We start from the raw sequence: 23,690 nt of genomic DNA, 5'->3' as shown, positions 1-23,690 counted from the left end.
TTATGTATAACACTCACGCAGAGTGAGAGAGAAAGAGAGTGAGAAAGATAAAGTGTCAGAGCTTTATTGAGTAAGATTTAATGGAAGTTGTTTGCCCCTGAGCATATCTTTGAATATGACCACGTCACACAAAGAAAGTGGGCGTTTGCCCTAATTTAGCACAGGTTAAGGTTAATGTCGCGCGTTTCCTACTTAACATCTCCGCCGATCTAGACTTATGGATATATCTATTGGACTGTATCGCGCACCTAGTTCGCATTTATTCGGCGCTTAGATGCTTGTGTGGCACGGTGATGGATGTGATGGATGGTGTTCCTAGGCGTAGGATAAGAAGTTCCTAATATTTTTCGGGGAGAGAAGTGTGGTAGTCGTGGTCGACCTGGAGCACGGTATGCGGGTTTGCGTGGATCTCAGTCGGCTGCATCGTTCCCTTCCAGTCCGCCATGTCGTGGTTTTAATGTGACGTAACTTTCATTTTGGTGGATTTAAGAATCCTCCTAAATTTGTTTAGGTACTATGCCCGCAGCCAAGAGACTAATGACCTTTTGAGCGTGTGTAACGATGTTTAAGCATAGTTCCATTAGGCGGATTGTAAACACGATTTCCGGTTTTCCTGTCCTGTGTGTGACCCGCCGCGGTGGCTCAGTGGCTAAGGCGTTGCGCTGCTAAGCACGAAGTCGTGGGTTCGATTCCCGGCCGCGGCGGACGCTTTTCTAATGGACGCGAAAAGCCGAAACGCCCGTGTGTACGAGATTTCGGCGCACGTTAAACATGCCCAGGTGGTCAAAATTAACCCGGAGCCCTCCACTACGGCGCGCCTCATTGCCTGCGTTGCGTCGGCGCGTTTAAACCCCACAATCAATCAATCAATCAATCAATCAATCAATCAATCAATCAATCAATCAATCAATCAATCAATCAATCAATCAATCAATCAATCAATCAATCAATCAATCAATCAATCAATCTTTCCTGTGTGTGGAGGATAATGAAGTCACAGCGATCGACTTTGTAGTACACTGCGACAATTGTTGCCTTAGTCCTTTGTTGCCTGAGAAGCTGTCCCGCAACTGCTCAGAACTGTTCTGGACAGGTAAGCAAACGACGTCACTAACCTAACCTAACATAACCTAGTCTCTCTAACCCAACCTAAACTAAACTAGCCTATCCTAACGTGGAAAACTGGGCGTGTTGGTAAATAATCTAGGCAAAACAGTGAGATAAAGCAAGGACAGCAAGGACTGCGCAGTCAACAGTCAACATCTTTTCTTTATTGCTCAACATCTTTTCTTTATTATTCCGACTTTTGGCCACTTCAGTTTGGACGCGCGGAGGCCCCCATGCGTGGCTTGCCATACAGTATGTTGCGATCTGAGGGTGGCCAGAGCTTTCTTAGCGCATAGTAAATAATGTTTCTTAAGCCATAAACGGTCTGTCCTGTGAAGAGACCTTTTGCGCCTTTCTTTTTTTTATTGTTTTCTTTACGCAACAGTCTTCTCAGGGGGCATAGGATGCGCATATTTTCTGAACACGTGGAGTAGTTACCTTTTACTATCCTTCATATGATAATTTGTTACAAGTGCATTAAGTACCCCACATATGTCTATTTGTGCTAAAATATATTCTCAAAGGGTAACAAAAGGTAGCAAATGGTTACTTAGTGTTTCCATCTTATAATTACTGCACACATATTCGGTACTTGGTTGAATATTGGAATAAAGTTTTTTGCCTTATTCGTAATCGATTCGTATTCGAAAATTTTAATATTCGCACACCCCTAAACAAAGGCCTAGCTTGTGTGACTGTGCGGTTGACATTTCGTCGGCAGTTAAACATTTTTATAATTGGGTGGGCTATTGCAAGCACTCTGCCTAGCGGCCGCCACCCATTGATTTAAAATGAAGTCCACTCACCTTGGCAATTCCTTGAAAGAAAGCCTGCTTGGCCAGCTTTCCGGGGCCATCCACAGTTTTTTCATCATCTTCAGGACCCCACGAGGCACTGAATAACCTAACGTAACCTAGCCTGCCCTGAACTAAACCAACCTATCCTAAGGCCTCTTTTATTTGCCATTTTGGACTGCCAAGAACTGCTTCCCCGAACACCTTTTATTTGCCCATGGTATTTTTATTACAGGGTCGGTTTTAGGCTGTCCAGGAGGTACTCAGAACTGCTCTGGAAAGGCAAGTAAAAGAGGCCAAATGTTTCAGGTCAAGAACTGCTGCCCCCTGGCGCCCCCTGTGGCCGTGGCCTGAGCCTTGAGGCCGGACTGCAGTTGGGACTGAAGAAGGGCATGCCCGTGGCCACATCAATCATCGACGCACACGCTGGCGGACTGGGTATGTGGTCGCTTGTGCAGTACGGCGATCATTTGAGCTATTAATCGATCAATCATTCAATTAGTCTTTAGTTCATGCATCAGGAATCCGACTTGTGAATTGACTTGCAGAAGCCGTCGCCACTATCAGGCATCCAGTTGGTCAATAAAGTGAAATCTTATGCTGGATAAGCAAACCACATGTACCAATGGCATATTTCGAACTTGCAGATACAGTACACGGCCGGTAATAAGGGTTGGATAACAACACAACGCGTCAATTCAAAAGTTGTTTCAATAATTGATCAATATGTAAGCGGGTTACATCTCAAGGACCAGTCAAGGTTTCTGAGCGACGGCAAAAGCATAAGCACTGCGACTCAGGAAGTGGTAGTGTAATTGCAGACCGTGTAATGTGGTTCCGTGACTGTACGTCCCCGTGATGGTGATGAGCAGCAAGATAATGTTGCTGTCCTTTCGCTATGATTTTCATGCACTAAAAAGGACTGCACCGCTCACAAGGACCCAAGTTCATATGCCGTGGCCAGTTGTTTCTCTCTCGCAATCGCTTTGGTCTCCCACGCTTGTTAGTCAACGTCGTGTTTGCCATACCACTACGCCGCTCACATGGCATTAAATCGCACGTGTCCAGCAGGGATGCACAGACACGCAAACGATGAGAACCCTGACACATAATCGGGCTATAACAAGGGCGCGTAAATGAGTGTGTAATGGGTTTCAAGACTTCAATCACCAATGTTATGTGGGGAATATACAAAGAAGACAGCTGAACGGTTCCCAATTTGTAAGGCTTTATGGTACTTTTGTGCAATTTTTGCAGCTAAGCTGTATACCACTCCCCCCCCAACGGTTTCATCTCCGCCGGCAAAAACTCCAATGCGCCAAGCCCTAAGACGCTGAGCGCATGCGTCAGGCTAATGAGGCATACAGCATAGAGCTCAGAATTCGTTTAAGAAAACCACAAAACAAGCATCGAAACCCCATTATGGATAAGGCGCCTGTGAACAATGGGACCCCCTCCATGTGTTCCTGGTAAAGATTACGTTTGCAGATTATCTTTGAAGGCTAGGCAGGACTATAGTGTCACTAAGTAGAGCAGTTCTTGCCCAGATGACGAGTGCATGCGCGAGGCTGGGCAGGGCCTAGCATTTGCCTCCAGAGAAGCCGAGCGTGGTGTCAGTAGATAAGGTAGATATAAGTAGATAAGGTATTACCACCACTGAAGCACGCATGTAAGAAGCGGCGGCCATTTTGGCGTTTATCAGTGTTGCGAGAGTGACGCATTTACGGCCCCGCCGTTAACTTCGACCTTGTTTTTTATTAACAACACTACCTAAGAGGAAGCAAAACGGCATGTTTGAACACATTTCTGCTGCTGAAGTGCTGCGAAGCGTGCTATTTTTATTTGTGTTCGGAACGGTGCCAGTCGCGCGCAGCCGCAGAGCAGGCAGGACAAGCTAAGCCTGCCAGAGCTGACCTACTAAAGCGCATAAACAACAAAATGGCGGCGCCCATGAACCGTCGCAGTGTAACAAAAATGCCAGGTTATGTGAGCTGACCAATGATCATGGCGGTGGCATGGAACAATAGGAGAAAAGAGTGCCCATACTGGTGACATTAGCCGAGCGCAAGCGACAAGCGACAGGCCCGCCGAGACGACGGGAAAATTTTCCTACCCTTCTTTATCACCATGTGTAGTGTTTCACAACAGCTTTGCTGGACATCAGTGTTGTAGGCGTTACCGAAAAAAAAGTAATTAAATACGTTACTCGTTACTTGCAAATAAAAGTAACCCGTTACCGACCTACGTTGCCTCAAAATAAAAGGAACGCGTTACCGTTACCGTTACTGATAAAAAGTAACGCACGTTACTGTTGCGTTACTTTTAATTCATGAACTAAAACATTTGCTGTTTCCTGTTTCGACGTTTGATATGTGCGTAAGCGCCATAGCTAAAATATGTCCATGCGGAAACTTAATTACCCTCTCTTTTTTAGGGTTTCACCCGAATATATAGTTACAAGAAAAAACGCGGAGGTATATATGAAGCTGATTTATAACATGTTGGCACGGAACTTAACAGAAGAACCGGCCTCCCTCATTAGCACAGAAATTAAGACCAGCCGAAATTTAAACTTGGTAAAAACGTCCGCGCCTACGCTAAATAGGCGTTTAACGGATGCGCTCGATGGTACTGCCGTGCTTACTATGAGAAACAGCTTGTGCGCCAGAGGGAAGCTGTTTTTTAGCTCCGTCAGTGAAAAGTTGTGCGGCACCAGAAAGTACCGCGAAAGCTCATCATCCCCGGACACGGAGGTGCATTCATTTCCAAACGGGTTTGCAAAGAAATCTTCTTCTGCGGCGTTCGCTGCGTTCGCTAACACTGAGTTCTAGGAAGTAAAGTAACGTAACGTAATTTCGTTACACGTCGTTACTCAAAATAAGTAACGAAAGTACGTTACCCGTTACTTCTTTGGAAAAGTAACGAGTACGTTACTACGTTACCAAAAAAAGTAACGCGTTACCGGTAACGCCGTTACTTGTAACGCGTTACCGCCAACACTGCTGGACATCCACTTTCGCAGGGCGGGATGGCGACCAATTTTTTTTCTTGACTTCGTTTCCCACCGAGCATTCCGTAATTCACCAATATCTTATCAAGTTGACCAACAATAATGAAGCCGATTACTCTCAGAACACAGACACCTAAAGTGTACACTCATTTTTGTGTCTCCGATGCTCATACAACTTCATCGCACAGGCCTTCTGGGATGTGAAGCGGAAGGAGAATTTGCGAAGTCTTTCTCTCGCCGCTTGCCAGTTATAGCAGGCACCTCGACCTGCCTTATGCTGGTGAGTCTCGGGATCAGTGCACACTATCCGCTAAAGTTTTATGCTACATCTTGCCATTATTATTTCTTAGAAATATGGCTTGAACTGCCTCAAAATTTTGAACCTACATTTTACATTTTAATGCAAGTAAAAGCCTAATACTCATGGAGCAGTAGACCATAAGTATATCGTGCATGCCATGCGAGATTTCACACAAGTTTTGTACTATAGTGTCGGGAACGATGCACAAATGTGTCGTACATTTCAACAATGAAACGGCGCGAAAAGCTCAATAATATAAATGATATAGAAGATTTAGAACGTAGGAGGTGATTTGCATGCAGAACATTTAATACTTTCTGTGGAATCGATTTACTTCATAGTGCATTTTGGGCAAAGCATTCAAGGCAAAGCATTTCTGACCACTCTGTTCCTTGTTTTTTTTTTTTTTTTTGCAGGCGAATGAGAACTGCTTCTTCACACCAGGAGTTTGGGGTCCATACTTTTCTGCTATGGTTCCCGGCATGTGGTTGAGTGAAGCAGGGCAGAGCGCCGCTGGAGCTCTGGTAGGGGCTCAGCACATTTGACTGCGCGGCTTTTTGAAGGTCCGCTACAGTTGACAGTGCTGTGCGGCGTTAATTAGTTCTACCTCCAGACTGCTATCTTTTACGGTTTTACCTCACAGCAAAAACGCCCGTGTGTGCGAGATTTCGGTGCATGTTAAACATCCCCAGGTGGTCAAAATTAATCCGGAGCTCTCCACGACGGCGGGCCTCATCGCCTGCGTTGCGTCGGAGCGTCAAACCCTACAATAAATCAATCTGCTATATATTACGGTTTTACCTCATGAGGGAAAGTGTTTGCTCCGCTCTTCATGATGCATTTTGTTCTGAACTATAAGGTATGCTGATACATGAGTGAAAAATAGATGCTCCTAATTCGTTACAGCCTTAGAGTGTGTAGTCATTTCGTCTGACTACATGGCCAGCCCAAGTACAAGTCCACACATGACCATGTAGTGAGACAAATTGATAACCGGTCGACCACAGGGGTAAGAGACTGGTTATCGGGAGATGGGTCCAAAAAAGGGGAAGGGCATTAACTTGATGGAGGGGTGGAATAAGAAAATTCGGAGGCAAAGAATAGACTCTGGCAGCGTAGGACAGCAGCGGTTGGAGGCCAATGAGAAATGTCTTTGTCTTGCAGCGGACCTAAATAAACTGCATTCGATGATGGCGATGATGATGATGATGGTGGCGATGGTGATGGCCATATAGTGAAAATGGCACGTGCTTGGATAACAAAGGTGATTTTACAGATAAAAAAGTACTCTTGTCTGTTCGCAACGTGAAGTCGGAGCATGTTTTACTCAGATCATCCAGATGCTAAAGGCTGGGAAAGAACTGCCATGCAGGTAAGAAGTACATTAGAAGTTGATTGATTATGAGGTTCAACGCGCCGGCGATACACAAGCGATGAGGTGCGCCGTAGAGGAGGGCTCCGGATGTATTTTTACCACCTGGGGAGTTTTAACCTGCACCGAAATCTCGAACACACGGGTGTTTTCGTTTTTCGCCTCCATCAGAAAAGCGGCCGCCGCGGAATAGACCGCGCTTGCTTGGGCTAGTACATATATTAGCAGTCACTTGAGTACTCCGTACCATACGCTGACTGGCTTATTTGGGATGCTGGCTGGTGGTGACTGGAAATTGCGGGCCTCCTGTGTGTGATATCTCAAAAAAGGGTGGCAATATAACATTATGTCATTATGCATCACCTTCCAGCAGTCTCATTGATGAATTAGCTGTTGTAAGATTAGCCGATGATCAGGTAACAGGTCCTAATCATGAAGTAGCAGTTGTATTTATTGAATATAACATGAAAATACCAGTGTCAACACGGTTTCAGCATACATCATGAAATAAATTTTTAACCGAAAAAACGCAAAAAATATTCAAGACCTTTCAAAGTTTGCACTATGCAATGCCAGAGGTTATGCAATAAAGGGAGTAATGATGCGATAAGCCGATACATTAAAAGCAGTCATTAGTTAGCGTAACTACACGTTCGCAATCAAGTGACACGACCAAGTGGAACCAGAGGCCTTACTACAATCGCACAGTCATGTTTATTGCCGGTAGCTGTGACGGGTGATGGCTGCGAAGCACAAACAAGATTTTTTGACATCCTAGAAACCTCGCCAGAAAGCGACATGGAAGTTACCGCTGCTTTAACTGTTTGCTTTAACGCCTCAGTCATTTGTTTGAAGTTTTTGATAAAATCAGTATAATTGTTATTGTTACAAAAATTTCTTTAATAAGTCAAACTTTCACTTTGTCTGTATGGCCTTTCGAAGGTAGTTTGAATTCTATTACTCCTTAATGTGGCTCGTAACATCTTTTAGCAGCTTGTGGAAGCACTTTCATGCTTGTTGGGCTACGTTATGCCAGAGGCTTGATCACAAAATAAAGACGGAAAACAATTTTAAGCAATTTTTTTCAGACCCGTTATATTGCAAAAACATATGACGAAATACGTATATATGACTGCAAGCGTACAGCGCAAAAAAAGGAATATGCTTGCCAATGTAGCACTTATTTCTCCTGTGTATCACTTACCGGAAAATTGCAAGTTATGGAGCTGTTAATTGTCGAAGGCGAACAACATAGCTGTGCTGCTCTGAGCGCAAACTTGATTCAGTGCAGGTGGACCATGTGATCACCACGCACCCGGCTTATCAGAAGATACTTGCGAAGACAAAACCTGGCCGGTAAGTGCTATGCACTCGCCTGTAGGAAAACTGACACACTAGTTAAAATTTTCTACATTCTACACTTTGTTTATTATATTTTGTGGATGTTGCATGCATGAAGTGCACTCATCCTTCGTACTTGCAAAACGTGTCGACTGTTATAATGAAGCATTTTTCAGCAAATAATAACGGTGCAGTGCACACATCAGCAAGCACGCCGCAATCGTCTATCACCTTGTTATTCAAAACATGTTCTCTTACCATGGATGCCAAAAAGGATGTTTTTATGCATTCATTAACATCTAGCTGTGCTGATGCGGTGCCACCTTTCCCACATTGCAGTACGTCTTCTGTGGCCCCACTGACCTGTAAATTTTCATGCATCCTTACAGATTTAGGAATAACTTAGAAGTTGTGTATGTATATTTCTGTATGCCCGTGAAGCCAAATGGTACCCCGGCTTTTTGTTTGACAGTCAACTTTTTCGCAAGCTGCGTGCAGTCTGTAATTTTGCAAAAGGAAAGCATAAGGTTGGTCTTAGGGATAGAATAGCAGTGAAAGAGCAACTTAATTAAAACAAAATGAATCGTTTTCTTGTATAGCCCTTGTCCAACATGAAATCACTACAATTAGGCAGCAAATGATGATATTGTGACGAGGATGTTGGGCTATGTACTAAGCCGACGGGTATGCGTCGGTGTCTGTGCGGGAGAGAGGGACTGATGCGCGCTGAGCAGCTAGAAGAGGAAGTCGACGACGATCGGTCGCGATTTGGTTGGTGCGTGGATCTGGACTCTCTGCTCTTTGTGAATACCTTCGTGAATACAGTACCTTCCCCGTAACAATATTTCAATTTCATTTTGAATTTTTTTTATGCGTATTCTTTTCGCAAAGCTCTCAAGTGGCGCCTCAACTACGGGACGTTATTTCGTCAGATAAAAAAATGTCGTGCCTCTAACTTTGCACGACTAAGATTAGCGCCGAAAGTTTCCCAACAAAAAGAGCTGTCGAGTACCCAAGAAACACCAGATGAAGAAAAGCAGGTGTTATTTTGGTTATCACTAAGGTTGACTGCCAGTAATTCGAAGTCGCCTAATTAGAATTGTCGGTTAATTTGAAGTGAAATGAAGGCCCTGTCAGCTCTGCATGCAAACATATATGTAAAATAATCTCTAATTGGAAGTTAAAAGTCCACCGTGTCGGATAATTACCAATTATCCATGGCTTGACTGTTTCGCTGCTCGCGTTATATCCGGTCGCGAACTATAAGCGGTTACGTTTAAATCGTCTACAGTATCGCCGCCATTGCTGCTGACCACAGCGCCGCAGCTTATGAAGTGGCAAGTTTAAGCGTTTAGGCGTGACCCACCCCGTGCAAACAGCACATTGCATCTTTGTCTACAGACCTTTCGTGGAGTTATTCACAAGTGCCCTGAGTGCGTTCTACAGTTTGCACAATTTAATTTTTTCAGCAAGGTTCTGCAAGCAGAAGCAGACGAAAATTACCCATTTTTATATCAAAAGTGAGCTTTCAAGCTAATAAAATGTCAATGTTTGTACCTTGTGACTATTTGGAAGTTCGTTTAATTCGATCTTTAATTGGAACTGTGTTACCATTGTGCAGGCGGCCCGAGGATACACTGAACGCACTGCTGAAGTCCATGGCCGAGAAGCAGGGCCTCGAGAGTCCGTCGCAGCTCGTCTCGGACTTGCACGTGTATCCGGACTTCCACGGGAACCGCTCTCCACTCGCCGACCCGGGGCTCCGAGGCATGGTCGGTTGGCTGCTTTCAACGCTCTAGGTGCGACGCCGCACTCGCGCCTTATGGCGTCGCGTCCCTTGGACTGGAATAGAGAACCGGAGTTTCAAACCAAACGAAATACCTTTGTGTGTGTGACAGCAAGTTTAAGTGCATCACCAGGCGCAAATTATTGAAGTTTTTCAGCTACAATCGAAGGTTAACTAACTTTCCTCGTAGGAAAATTTTACATCCACCTCAATGCAGCCATACGGTTGCATTGAGATGCATGTGAAATTTTCCTTCGCAATATGTGCAGGCGGCAGTTTGAAGTTCGGTACCGTGGTTTGGCGGTGGCGGTGGGGAAGATGTCCGAGTAACCGAGCGATCGAATCAGGCGCCGGAGGATGAAAGAAAACGGAGGAGGAGCGACTGGCGAAAGTGTGAAGGGGGGGGGGAGGGGGGGGCGTAACGCGATGGCGTTATCTTTCTCACTGGCTCCCCCTCACACTTTCGCCATGCGCTGCTTCTCTTTTTTTTTCTTTCTGCTCCGTAGGGGGAGGCAGTGAGAGAGATGGCGACAAAGCTGCGAGGGCCGCCTTCCCTTGCACTCTTTCGCCATGCGGCACCGCCGACGAGCGCCCTCCCCCTGATACTTTCGCCAGGCGCTACTTCTCCGTTCGTGGCTCATCCGAACCACGTGACATTTGCGCGGGAGGTTCAAACACGATTTGCAACAACATACTCAGCGGCGGTGATGCGCTGCGAGATAACGGCAGTGTAGCGCGCGCCGTCGTGCGTTCGCTGATCACACCATCACTTCCTGAGACGTAACAGATATGCGCCGTGATGGAAAAGACTGCAGTTCCCGCTGCGCAGAAATTTCGCATTAGGGAGTATGGTAGTCAGCAGTGCTTTTTGATGTGTACATTCCCCCTCCGAGAACGTCTCTGTTTCCTTCCCTTCGTCTTCCAGTTTATGCACCTTTTATGCGCAGAAGTTCTGGGTGTACGCAACCAGTTCATTTTAAGTACTTCTTGGGCTTTTCTAATGAATGCAATGTAACTTAACAACGTGTGAGTTCGAGCTAGTTGGTAATCCATTGTACGAATTTGAAAGCGCAAAAATTCAGACAGGGGACCAATGGAACAAAGCCAAAACAGTCAGTCTTTGTCCCGTTCGTCCCGTCTGAATTTTGGCGCTTTAAATTCGTAGAATGCAATGTGTTCTCGGGGTTTGTAACATCGATGCAGGCTTCCAGCTTTTAGTCAGTCTTTGTCCCGTTCGTCCCGTCTGAATTTTTGCGCTTTAAATTCGTAGAATGCAATGTGTAATTCTCGGGGTTTCTAACTTCGATGCAGGTTTCCAGCTTTTTAGTTATGCCAACTTGATCCGCTGTGCCACAGGTGTTACGTTGCGGGTCAAAGGTGCGCCGTTTCATGTGGGGTGGCAACATGTTGGCGAAGTGCACGATATAAACGCACGCTTTAACGTACACAGGTTTGTCTTAATTTAAAATATGGTGCTTTAATACAGTGCGCTCCATAGCTGAAGTTTTTCTCTAGCTGATTAAATTTTTGGTCGCGATGTTTTTCAGAACTGACACTTTATGCTTAAAGGGGCCATAAAGATAACATAAAACTTCGTTCAATTTGAAATAACTAACCTTTGGTAACTCACTCATCCCCATTTAACCAACAAGAAACGCTTTTTTAATAAAAAATTAAATTGCAAGAACTACTGGAAAAAGTTGGAATTTTGCACTACAATAATGAAATGTGGGCGGGGATGGCGCAGCACAAAAGCCATAGTTATCATTGCGTTAACTGCATGTTAGCACCCAAGCTATCGAACGGGATTAGAGGCCCCACTACAGTTGCCCAGTCATGCACGTGGGCAGACGCTTCCGTCGGCGGCCACCAAACAACTCTGTGACGTCATAGAGACGTCACCATAAAGTGCCTGGGGAGTTTCCACTGCTTCGCATGTTTTCCTTAATATATCCATCATTGGTTCGAAGTCTGCGATAAAATTGGTATCATTGTTACCGGAGCAAAACAGTTTTTTTTAATGAACCAGGCTTGTATCATGTCTTAAAAGAGTTCTGACACGAAATTTCAAAGCTCAGATAACTATCTAAAAAGCTTCCTTTGTATATGGAGATACCCACTCATAAGTTTAAATTGCAACCATTCAGAACATATTTTAAATAAATTTTAATCCTTGCGCGCATGAGAAAGCTCACCCGCGCCATGGGGAAAGATCATGACGTCATCTGCGCTTCGACCCATACGGCCGATGTCAGGGCTCCCGTGACGTATCGAGGCGGCCGCGGTGCTGTTGGCGCGCGCTTTTCCGCCTTGTGCAACATGTTACAGTTTTTGGGACTGACGTCACGTGCTACTACGGCCGCTCGGGCCGTTCTGGCGCGCGCGCGCCCCCCAAGACCGGCATCGGATGTGGTGCGACGAGAACAGTGACGTCAAATGCGCCTTCACGTCATGGCGGCTGCCTCGGTGTTCGCTTCGCCGAAACCGAAACTGACACGAATAAGCGGGGATGCAAATATTTTTTAAGCTGCGTTCGACAACCTTTTGTGTCATTCTATGATTAGTTGGCTCACAGGCGCCTATAGCCGCGAAAAAAAAAGCGCAACACGAAAATTTCTTGTCAGTACTCCTTTAATGGCCCCTTTAGGCATGGCTATCTATGTGGGCAAAACAATTATTGCTCTCATAATGTTCAACCAGCCAATAAACTAAATGTGAACCATCATAAATCCCAGTGTTTCTGTTGATGTGGCGGCAGCAAGTACTCCTAACACAGTAAGCTAGGCTCTGCACGTAGAATAAATGATGACGACAGCTACGATATGATGGTTATGATGACGATTTCGAGTGAACCGTTTGGGGCAATATGAACTGAAATCCCGATTGCCACTCACGGCCAAATCCATGGCTAAGAGTGTGATGTGACGCATTACGTATTTTAGTTAAACAGGACAGCATGGTATTGATGATGTTATGGTAAAGTCTACGTCATGAAAAGGCCGTAATGTTGAACAAACTGCGCGTAAAAGACAAGACAACAGGGAAAGGACAGGACGGGCATCCTTTCCCTTCCTCGTTGTCTTGTCTTTTACGCGCAGTTTTTTTAAACCCTTGAAATGATGCACCAAGTATCCCAACAACCTGCAGTACTGAGGCGCGGATGTGGTCTTTGTTTTTCCACGTGACAGATAAGTGGACTGACTCTATCAGCCGGTGAGGAGGACCTGGCACGACTCTACCTAGCTACTCTTCAAGCCCTGGCTGTGAGTAAAGGCGCTCCTCTGAGGGAATGTAGGACTCTAAAAAACGTTTTTCTACTCCTCGGTAGCGCCAAAAAATAATGCAGAATCGAATGGCCTCGTGGAATCTCACTGGGCAGCCTTAGCTTCTTGCACAGCAGCCGAAGTTTCTTTATTACCCTTCTCTTGAATTTAAATATCGATTTCACCACTGTTTCTGTCCCTATAAGCTTGTTTAGTGCAACACGCAGTGGATTTCGTTTAGACTGCATGCACTGACAGCATCAACTGACCCCCGATAAGCGCTAATATTATGTTAAGGAAAGCCATGGGAAACAGTTTTAGTGAATGAAGGCTGGAAACTAACTTTCATGTTTTTTGAATATACAGTATTGTTAGTGGGTATGCTCCCAGCCCGAACATAATGATGCATTTTTTACGGTGTCTAGCTTTACAACCTGGAAAATTGTCACATTTTCGTTGTTGCCAGTGTCGTTTATGGGCCTGTACAAAGTGATGGAGTATAAATTTCCGTGTCTAGTCGTGTGGTGTTTATAATCGCATTGAGGGACGGGCTCTGTAAATCCGTGTTGGGACCTACAACAGCGGAGCTGTTGTTGTAGGTCGCGCATTCTCGTCTGTCTGCTACAGGTCGTGTATCACGCAGGGACACGAACCAAGAATATATATAGAGGAAGAACGGCCCATTGCGGCAAGCGCAGGCGAGCGCCCAGATGATGTCACAATGAAAGCGAACGCGATTTAGAAAGCTTTGTAAAGTCGGCGGTGAAGGAGAAGGTAGCGGCCTCGGATATGTGAAATGATAGCTGGCACATTTTATTCCGGGGCAGCGCAGTGAAATGGCGATCGCGGCAGCCGCGCAGTTTTTTCTCCCACGACAGATGCCGCTAGCGTAACCTAAGTCAAGCGCTTCAGGCGCCATCTGGCCGCTCTAGGAAGCGGCATTTCTCCTCCTATCTAGTTCTTCGTGCGCAGGGGTAGAGGGAGTTTCCAAGACCCGCCGGCTGTTTAGCAGAAACTGGTTCCCAGACCCGCCGATGAAGGGCGCAGTGGTCTCACAGGGGCGGGCACCTCTCCCTCCCGCTACGGAACCCCCGCCGCTCACGTTTAGCCGCCAATAGAGAGTTTTAGCAGTCCGTCCGTTCCGTCGCGTACGTAGCTAGCGTGTTGACCGGGGCCCGTCTGGACATTGGGCATTCGTCGCGGTAGGGGGATTAGTTCCGCCAGCCTGCTTTCGCCATGTCCGCGCCTCCTCGCCCTTCCTCCGCGGCCTTCCGCGCGCGCAGGCGCAGACCGGACCCGGTGAACCCGGTAACAACGTAACGAACGGAACGGACGGACTGCGTTTCAGTGGAGACGGCGCTTCCGTTCAGTACCTGTTGGCGTTGACCCTTACTGAGGAGAACCACCGCTCTGCTGTTTCAACAGATTTCACACTTGCTGGAACTGGGGTCAATGTTTTTTTCTTCCCGCGTGGTGTTTATAAGCGCATATAGTGACGGGCTGTAAAAGCGGTGTTCTAACGTTTTCATCTGTGTAGTGTTTATGAGTGCATTTCCACCCTTCTTTGGCCGGAAGAGGTGACCTCCTTCATTTTCGTGTTTGCAGTACGGGACGCGGCATATCATGGACGCCCTGGCTGAGTCCGGCCATTCGGTGTCCAGCCTACTCATGTGTGGTGGCTTGGCCAAGAACCCACTCTACGTCGAACTGCACGCGGACGCAACCGGTGAGAGAGAATTGGAAACACGTATCTGGTTCACCCGATGCTTAGGGCGAAGAAAAAGAAGAAAGCAAGGGGCCACAAAGACACAATACAAGCTTGGTGCAGTAAAAAGACTGCTTTCTCCCGATAGCAATGGTACGGATTTTATCGCAAACTTCGATTAATCGCGACGTTAGGCGAAAATTATGGAGCAGTGGCAACTCCCGTGCCACTTTTCGTTGATTTATCTATGACGTCACCGGATCTTGTTTGTGAGATTGGCGCCCGCTGACCAAATCCACTGCGAAGAAACGCTGACCGGGTAATTGTAGCGGGCCTGCAGTCCCAGCTGATTGCATTACTTTAATGACAGCGTGTAGTTAATACACATATCTATGTTTTAGTGCTGGCCCATAGCACGTCACTGCAGCCCATACTACATCACTGCGGTGCTAATTTTGCAAGTTTTTCATTGTTTCGTGCGTTGTTTCGGTGAAACAGACGCCTTTCGTGGCTCGAATGGAGCTTAGGCAGTTACCAAACGCCACCTATTTCAAGATGAACAAAGCTGTGTTTTGTCGTCATGTCCCCTTTAAAGGAGCCATGAAGAGAAAATGCAAGTTGGTTTTATTCGAAAGATTTCGTGTTTTATAGTGCCCCCAGCGCTTGTCCGGATACAAACGGTGCTTTATTCACTGAGAAATTAAACAATTTAGGTTAAAATTTTGATTTTCCCGCTCAATCGTGCGTTTTCGTGGTCCCAAGTGACATCACTGAAACCGACCGCTCTGCAGCCTAGAGTACCTTCATTCACGCATCTGCCGTAAAGGGTAGAGACACGTATACGCTGGCGCCGCCATTTTCGGTTGCTCGCTCGCCGCCGAAGCAAGTCATTGTGTAAAAACCGCGCTAAAATTATCGCCGCAACGCGGTTTACTAAAGAAGTTTGAATCATATTGTCTGTTTCGCGTTGCTAGGTCTCGTGGGAAACGAAAAGAATAACGCGTTGAGCCCGTTGGCCCAATTGCGGCGGCACGGGACCGTTCAAAGGTTGTCTCCACCCTGTACAGCGGTGTTGGTTTGTTCCCGCGTTTCTTTACGTTCCGTAACCTAGATGGCGCCACCATACCATGGCAAGCGTTTGGTTTGTTTTTGCCCGCATTTAAACCTGGCTTGTTTTTGTTCTGGGAGAAAATATTCGTTCCCTGAAACAGTGCTCGCTCGACAAATGGGGTCACGTAAGACACCGTTGCTTGCGTCAATCGGCCAGTGTCGTCTGAGACAACCCCAAGCCCCGTAGTGCTGTGCAGCGAAACCAAGCATGCTGTGCGCAGTACGAACAGCAGAACGCATCAGTACTTCTATGTTTACATGTGCTTTCGTAACTTCCACTGTTTGTCACATCATTCTTATTGTTTTGTAAAGAATGTGCCCTAAATTTAAGCGCAAATCGCTCGTTCGTCTAGTTTGTAAGTTCTACCTAATTTGCGTCTGCTTCTGCCAGCCTCCGCCAATCGCAGAGCTTAGCTCATGTGACGACATAGGTTCTGTTGCGGGAAATGAGCTGGTGGGTCGCATGACCATTCCCGTTTTTCCTAATTATGTAGCTTATTTGAGCGAAGTTTACGTTAAAAGTGGTGTCAGTATGATTCTAACGAGACAATCTTTTGAATGAACCAAACTTGTGTTTTCTCTTCATGGCTCCTTTAAGGCAGCTGCAACTTCAGTTGAATGCACCGTAGCTAGAACCATTCCTGATCTGTGACTAGAATGACATTAGTCGCAGATCGGGGAGGAAAGCAGATGCTGCATTGGGGTCCCGAATGGAAATACTTCCTAAAGTGGCGCTCCGCTGTCACGTAGTATTATGAGGCCCCTCTGGCCACTTGCTGCTGCCCGATGGCCCTTTGACGTTGCTACTGGACTGTATCCTCCATTTGCGGCCTGTTGGCTACCGCTCGTTTGTGTATAATAGCATTTTGAATTCATTCTTGTATACGGGCATGAGCCTCGCACGAATTGGGGGCATACAGGCGTTCGCACGCATTCGTGCGGGCTTTTCTAGTGGAAATCAAGCTTTTGGAAAGGTGTGGGTGACGGATTTGGGTTGGTGAACTGAATTCGCTTCCATAAGCCTTATCTTTCCTCCCTTCCCATTTACTCCCTTCTTTACGCCCCCATTTACTCCTACTTTACTCCATTGACTTAATTTATCCCATTTACCGTTTTTTACCCTGTTTACTTCTAACTTACAATTTCCTCTTACTCCTGCCACAGTGTTTCCAGAAATACGGCAGCATGTTGCCGATATTTTCGGGCGGACTCTGTAACCTATACTTTCTCTCCCCTCTCTCATTCATGTCGGAATCGCATTTCGTAACTAATCCTTTTCATCAGCGTCATGTGTAGGTAGAGGTCGACATTTTGTTTCCAGGTCAATTCAGGCTAGTCATTTTTCCTGTTACACCTAGCGCCGTCTAGTGGTTAGTTTTGAAAACTGCCGCAATGTTCTTGATCGACCGCTAAAACGAGCTAGACGTTAACGCCTCTATGGGTAGCATTTCTTATCTCTGGGATTTTTTTTATTGCATAAAGGCTCCCTTCGATCAGTTCTACGCATTATTTACATAAATAAGGGTGGTTTTCAGTCCTTTTTAACGTTCATTTAGGTGCGAAGGGAAGTCTATCACCACGGTTAATCAGTGTTCTGCATCGCGCTGGAAGTGCCCGAAGAGGAAGGTTCGTGAGTAGAGGCATGTCCCAGTGAGTAGGCGCACATCTGCGCACCACGTATACTAGGGAGAAGGAGCTTCACAGTACTCCTCGGCGGAAATCTCCCGCTGAAATCGCGTGCCGTCGTGGGTGCTGCCGTAGCAGCGAGCGACGTTCCTCACTCTGCCGGCCTGCTATCAAACACTGTACGCTGATGTGTTTACGCTGGCTGCTATGTAATGAATGGGTTCCCTGGCTAATTCACAGCTTTTAGTCAGGGAGCCGTCCAGAATTCATTCTGAAAATAAAGAGATTTGATTTCATTTGATATGACTCGGCTTGGCTAGCCACCTGGCTTCTTTTCGCTTTTGAAGCCAAAATCAACAAGAAGGGGCAATAGTTCTGTCTTGCTCTTTTTGCATGAACATTCTAAATACTCCCCGGAAAATGAATCTTTTTGGAGCTCCACTTTCATAATATTTAGAAAACTTTGAATGATATTTTATAACAATGTTGTTGCTTTTTCGCAGCCACAGGCAGCTTTTCCGCCTGTTTTATCAGACACGTCTTGGGTATATTGAACGTGCCCACCCCGTACATGAGGGCACGCTCGATAAGGCACAAGAGCCGGTTTTATTTCCTTATAGCATGTTATAGTATAGAGAACTGTAGTTGGACCTGAGTAGGATGATGATGATGATGATGACGACGATGATTATGATGATGATGATATTTATGCTCGGGGGATCTCTCTTCGCAGGCCTGCCAGTGCTGCTGCCGTCGGAAACCGAATCGGTGTTGCTCGGCGGTGCGATCTTGGCGGCCAGTGCGAGCGGACGTTACTCGAGCGTCACGGAGGCCATGCTGAGAATGGGCGGCACGGGTCGGGTCCTGGCGCCGCGATCCAAAGAGCGTCGCTTCCACGACGCCAAGTACGCTGCCTTTCGCGCACTCCTCGACTGCCAGCGACAGTTGCGGGACATCATGAGCGGCGGCAGCAGCAACGGAAGGCCGGCGTCTGCCTGCTCCTCACTGTGATCGCTGTCCACGCCGCCAGAAGACATTGAAAGGGTCACCTCAGGGGCAGTTTTTCCGAGAGAGCTTTCAGCAGCTGCTCGAAGCGTCGCAGAAATCGGACTGCCAGGTTGAGCGCAGTGGTGAAAGGTCGGCGTAGTCGATCACCTCGTTCGTCTTCGGTGACAACCGTCGCGCCGAGTTTTTTTACATTCCTATGTGTCATGTATGTTTCGGCAGAACATCGCTCATCAAAAGAAGGGGAATAATACACGGAAGACATCTGCGCCTGTTAATCTGGCGGAAAATATGTTCAACATACCCCGTAGGCATCCCTTTCTAGTGATGCGGCTGTCGGTAAAATACTTAAATGTGTGCGTAAGGTGGCACCATCTGTGGAGATATGGGGCTTGTACAGCTAACAGCCTTTACAATGGCGCGTAATCTTCACAAAACATCTTCGGTGAAAGTCAAATTGCGTGGAAGGCAAGGAACTGCTTGTTCAAATGCCCGCGCAGCTACGAAGACCATGAAGGTGCAGCTCTCCTCAGCTGCTTTTTGTGTGCTGATATCGCAGTTGGGTAGTATAGGAAATTTGGATGCGAGCTCAATCCTAGGAAGAGAACGTTCAAGGCAAGAAATGCAGGAAAAATGATGTGATATCCAATGTGCCATTCCTAATTGCTGACGCGCGCATGGCATTACACAACCGGATTCGCGCTCACAATTACCGAACAAGTTTCGAACGAGCGGATGTAATTGCGCATGTAGCTCAAAGTTGTATCGTGCAATGAGCGTGTAAATGCTAAACGGCACGTTTCCTTTCATTGTGGGCATATTACATAACACATGATGGTCAATGGTTATATTAATTAGCAACTACGATGATCACATATAAAGCGAAATAGCACCTCAAAGCTGATGACATGAACCTATAGAAATGACAGATTCATGCAAACCTAGGACTTCGGCCATTAAATTTCGCGCGGTATGCTGTAGTTAACACGTCATTGAGCACTAAAGAAATAAATACGTTGATGCAGTTCTTATTTTCTAACGTCAAATTTTCAGTGTGAATAAGACCAGTTGTTTCTGAATAAACAGATGTAGTTTGCGTTGTGTCTCATCTACATCATTCTTTATTTAGTGCTCATGGCCATTTCCAGTGACTGTTGCCACCCGTTTATTAAACCAGTGGTATAACCAATGGTGGTGGCTTAATGCGTTGCACAGCTGTGCACGAAGACATAGCTTCAATCCCAGCCCTGGAAAGAAAAACGAAAACGCCCGTGTGCCAAGATTTTGCTGCACATTTGAGATTCCCATTACGGCACACTTCATAGCCCAAATGTAGCTTCTGTCCATAAACTCCCAAAAAGGTTTTGAAACCTGTGGCATTAATCCAACACCATATGTCATGTTCTTGTACAAAACGACAGGGGGTATTTGTATTGTGTTTTTGGGAGTCGGAATTTGATCATTGGAGGTACTCAAAGCTTTTGCAAGGAAATTGTTGATTGAAGCCCCAGAGGAATCGTGGAAAAGGGCGATGATGTATTTATATTGCGAAGTTCAAAGAAAATAAGAGATTTTATTTTTGCACTGTGTTCATCTATGAAGGCTCGTGCAAGTAGAATGAAAGTAGCTTGTATTCGTTGTCGGATATTTTTAATATACGAGCAACGGAAGTTTCTCTCCCTATATATGTATTTTAATACACCTTGGAAAACGTACTGAACTATCGAAAGGGTTCAAGGAACAGGTATCATATATATTTGAAATATTTGCATAGTCGCTATCATTTGTATGAGATATGTAACAAGATGCACTTTGCCATGTTTCGTTTTGTGGTAATAAAATACATTACACCCTTCAAAGAGCAGCGTTTCATAATCAGTTGTCTAATTCTCACTATTTTTGAACCATGATCATTCTTTTATGTCAAAAGCTGTCTTTGGCTTGGCATCAGTATTTCGCAAAATAAAAAAAGCATTTGGTAAGAAAGGTTTGCTTCTGGAGCTTTGGGTCAACTGGGAATAAAAGCCATTGTGCCGAAAAGTTAGCAGTGTGGCATCAGCGTCATGACGCAAATTGACTGTGGTCTTCTATTTACCTCTGTTTCTTTTTTCATCACACTGGAAGCTCGTCAAGAGGGTCATATATGGGCGGGGAGTCTCGTCATGTTAAAGCAAATTAGAATATATAAAAAAAGTCAGTGCTCTTCCATAAAGATGACCAGCGAAACCGTGGGGCGTGTATTAGAGTCGTTTAATGACTGATTCTCATATTTATTTATTCAGGTACCCCTAAAGGCCCTCCGTAGGAGGGTATTCATAGGTGGGAGCATTGGCATACATCAAACATAACATGAATCGGTGCTAACAGAATCACAAATTACAAACGTAGAAAAAAAAATACAAGCAATAAGAACTTTTCAAATACATAACTCCGAAACATGTAACTACAAGGCAAGCACATAACAACAACAAAAAATAAAAAGGTCAATATCCGCAAGCAAGAACAGAATTCGGTCGCTCCATTTTTTAAAAAGTCTTGAAATTTTGACATGTTAGCTTCTGTGGCAATGTGCTGTGGGAGGTTATTTCAGTCTATTATTGTGCGTGGAATGAACGAGTATGCGAGCGCGAACGAATGGCTAGTGATGCGCTTAACTTTACATGAATGATCGTGCCGTGGAAATGTAACAGTGGGTGAGGGAAAGAAGTCGTCGCGAAGGCGCTCATGGTGATACAATTTGGGAAAAAGTGTTAGGCGATCATGTCGGCGGCGAAAAGATAATGAAACAAACTCGGCCCGAATTTTTCAGCGCTGTGACGCTTGCGTATGGTGAATAATCAGAGAAAATAAAACAAACAGCACGGTTTTGCAGGGATTCAATATCACGTATAATGTATTCTTGACTTGGATCCCAGATGGCAGATGCGTATTCAATTTTAGGGCGAATAAGAGTGAGGTATGAAAGTTTTGTAATTTGTGATGGTGATTGCTTTAGGTTATGTTTTATTACGCCTTGAGTACGATTGGCAGATGCGAGCGTTGGATTAATATGGTTATGCCATGTTAAATTTGGTTGGAAATGCACTCCAGTGTACTTGTAAGTAGAAACCAGTTCAAGTGTATTGTTGTTTAGGAAATATGTAGTTGAAATTCTAGTTGAGGAACGGCTGAATGACGTGCACTTTGTTTTAGAACGGTTAAGAGTCATTTGCCAATCAGAACATCATGCGTATATTGTGTCAAGATCAGTCTGAAGAGCCTGGCGGTCAGTGTCATTTGAAATGTTACGATATATTACGCAATCATCGGCAAAGAGCCTTACTCGAGATGTTAGGCCGTTAGGTAAGTCATTAATATATGTATTTCACTTATTTCCGGATAGTTCCGGTAATACAAGTTACAGCCGTTTTCTGTAACCACACCCCTCCGTAGATGCACATTTGAGCGGTTTTTTTTAATGAGCCAGATCCACCAAACGCGAATTTGAGAAACAAGCGGAAGTTTATTACCGGACCTAAATGCAGCGCCTATATGATATATTTTGCATATCAGCTAGAAGTTTATGGCCACAAGTAATTAAAAATTATGCCGTTAATTTGGGCAATATTGGGGTGATAATTTTGAATTTGGCTCATATTGACCTGAAAAACTCAAGTTGATGCTGCATTGTTATGAAAACTTTATTTAAATTGACTGCAAGCATTGTGAGATTGCGTTCTGGTGTAAAAAGCATTAAAGATGTGCAACAGCGCCTCGAGAACATTAGAACAATACACAGAGAGCAGGTGAGTCCTCTTTGCACCATTAGCTTCTCTTTTCGAATTCTTCCCTAGGAGAACTATTTTGGGCACGCCTCAAAGTACTGACGAAATAAGCAAGCTCTCATTGCGTTGCCATGAATTTACGAAACACTTCACAAGAGGGCTGATTATATCTCATTCTTCAGCTTGATGAAAGGGTTCGTACTCTCAGAGGGGGTGGGGCGTTTTGGCAGGGCTTGTAAGCGGCGGCTATTTAGTTAAGTACTGAAATGGTAAATATGGTAGAAAACAAATAAATGTAAACAGAGTTATTTCGTAGGGCAGGGTAAGAGGAAATGAAATCATTCTTTCACATCTCTCAGTTTCATTTCGTGCACTTCTTACGTTAACTTTGTCGTGGGCATTTGGGGACACATCTATTGCCGATTCCCGAATTGCCGTCTGAATTCATAATAAGCGTGCTCCGAAACGCAAAAAACCTTCCCAATAGACCCACGAAACAGTCTGAACACTCAAGCCAAAAAGCAAACGGCAAATGCATTTGGCTGATTTCGGTACAAACTACGATCTGCGTACATGTTTTCACGGTGCTATCTGAACTATTTTCTAGCCACCCCTTTTTTTAGTGGAAAGTGGTCGATTTTTCTTGTCACTGCAGCTTTATACGACTCAGTTTCGGTTTCTGAATCTGGCTCATTTCGAAAAAACAACGCCTAATTTATTAGCAGCATGCAGGCAGTTCAATTCCGTAATGTTCACAACCTCACTGTGAGATAATTATGACAAGTACATTACACTCGGCGTAATGGCAGAGTAACCTTAGCGGCACGCCGCACGCCGCACGAGGAGTGAAGAAAGTGCCGCTTCGGAGAGATTTACTCCCCTGCTGGCATACACAGAAATGATCCAACATCTACGTCTGTCCCGACGCACCCTTCCTCCACCCCACCGACACCTATCTATCGAGCAGGCACACCACTACCGTGCCTTGCAAACAAACACCTTTCCCCACCCAAAAAGAGTCTGCCACTACTCCGAACAAATTACGTCCCTTAGCTGCCGCTTTTGTGTAGCAGACTGCACTCTTTTCCACGTGGTTGGTCGATGCCCCTCCCACCCTCTCCCCAAGCCGAATCCGTTCAACTCTCCCGAGCTCTGGATGCGCGCCCTGTCTAGCTCATGTCTGTCCGACCAGCTTCGGCTGGTGGAGCGGGCTGTAGCGGATGGCAAGGCATATGGGGCCCTGGACTGAGGACTTCACCTCCTGAAGAGTCCACGCAACTTCTTTCCACAATAAACATGGTTATCCTCCCTTGCAGAAGTGAAGAACAAATACTAAACGTGTTGCTAGGGTAAACCGATCAACGGCTGAAGACTAGGCCAGAAGTCAACTTATGGTCACCTACAGGGAGATAGTGCGGCACTATCCAGAGGATAAGCAGAAACTTCCAACGCCGCACCCTGAACTCACGCGGGAGCAGCAAGTTCTGTATCGACAGTACAGTCAGG

The 23,690-nt window shown here is 45.7% G+C and overlaps 1 protein-coding gene across 1 annotated transcript in view; it reads left to right on the top strand.

The window, feature by feature from the left end:
* Positions 1–20,280, top strand: part of LOC144162633 (FGGY carbohydrate kinase domain-containing protein-like) — a 38,543-nt gene extending 18,263 nt beyond the window's left edge. The window contains exons 5-12 of the mRNA XM_077693248.1: positions 2,211–2,339; positions 5,100–5,191; positions 5,629–5,736; positions 7,876–7,940; positions 9,547–9,697; positions 12,900–12,974; positions 14,580–14,700; positions 18,149–20,280. Coding sequence (XP_077549374.1) covers positions 2,211–2,339; positions 5,100–5,191; positions 5,629–5,736; positions 7,876–7,940; positions 9,547–9,697; positions 12,900–12,974; positions 14,580–14,700; positions 18,149–18,426 — 1,019 coding nt within the window. The 3' untranslated portion in view covers positions 18,427–20,280. The remainder of the gene's footprint in view (positions 1–2,210; positions 2,340–5,099; positions 5,192–5,628; positions 5,737–7,875; positions 7,941–9,546; positions 9,698–12,899; positions 12,975–14,579; positions 14,701–18,148) is intronic.
* Positions 20,281–23,690: the final 3,410 nt, after the last annotated feature.

Source organism: Haemaphysalis longicornis, unplaced genomic scaffold, assembly GCF_048455015.1.
Source record: "Haemaphysalis longicornis isolate Haplotype H1 unplaced genomic scaffold, Haemaphysalis longicornis Haplotype H1 scaffold_12, whole genome shotgun sequence".
In the NCBI taxonomy this organism is placed as follows: Eukaryota; Metazoa; Arthropoda; class Arachnida; order Ixodida; family Ixodidae; genus Haemaphysalis; species Haemaphysalis longicornis.
This window is presented reverse-complemented; position numbering and strand designations above follow the sequence as displayed.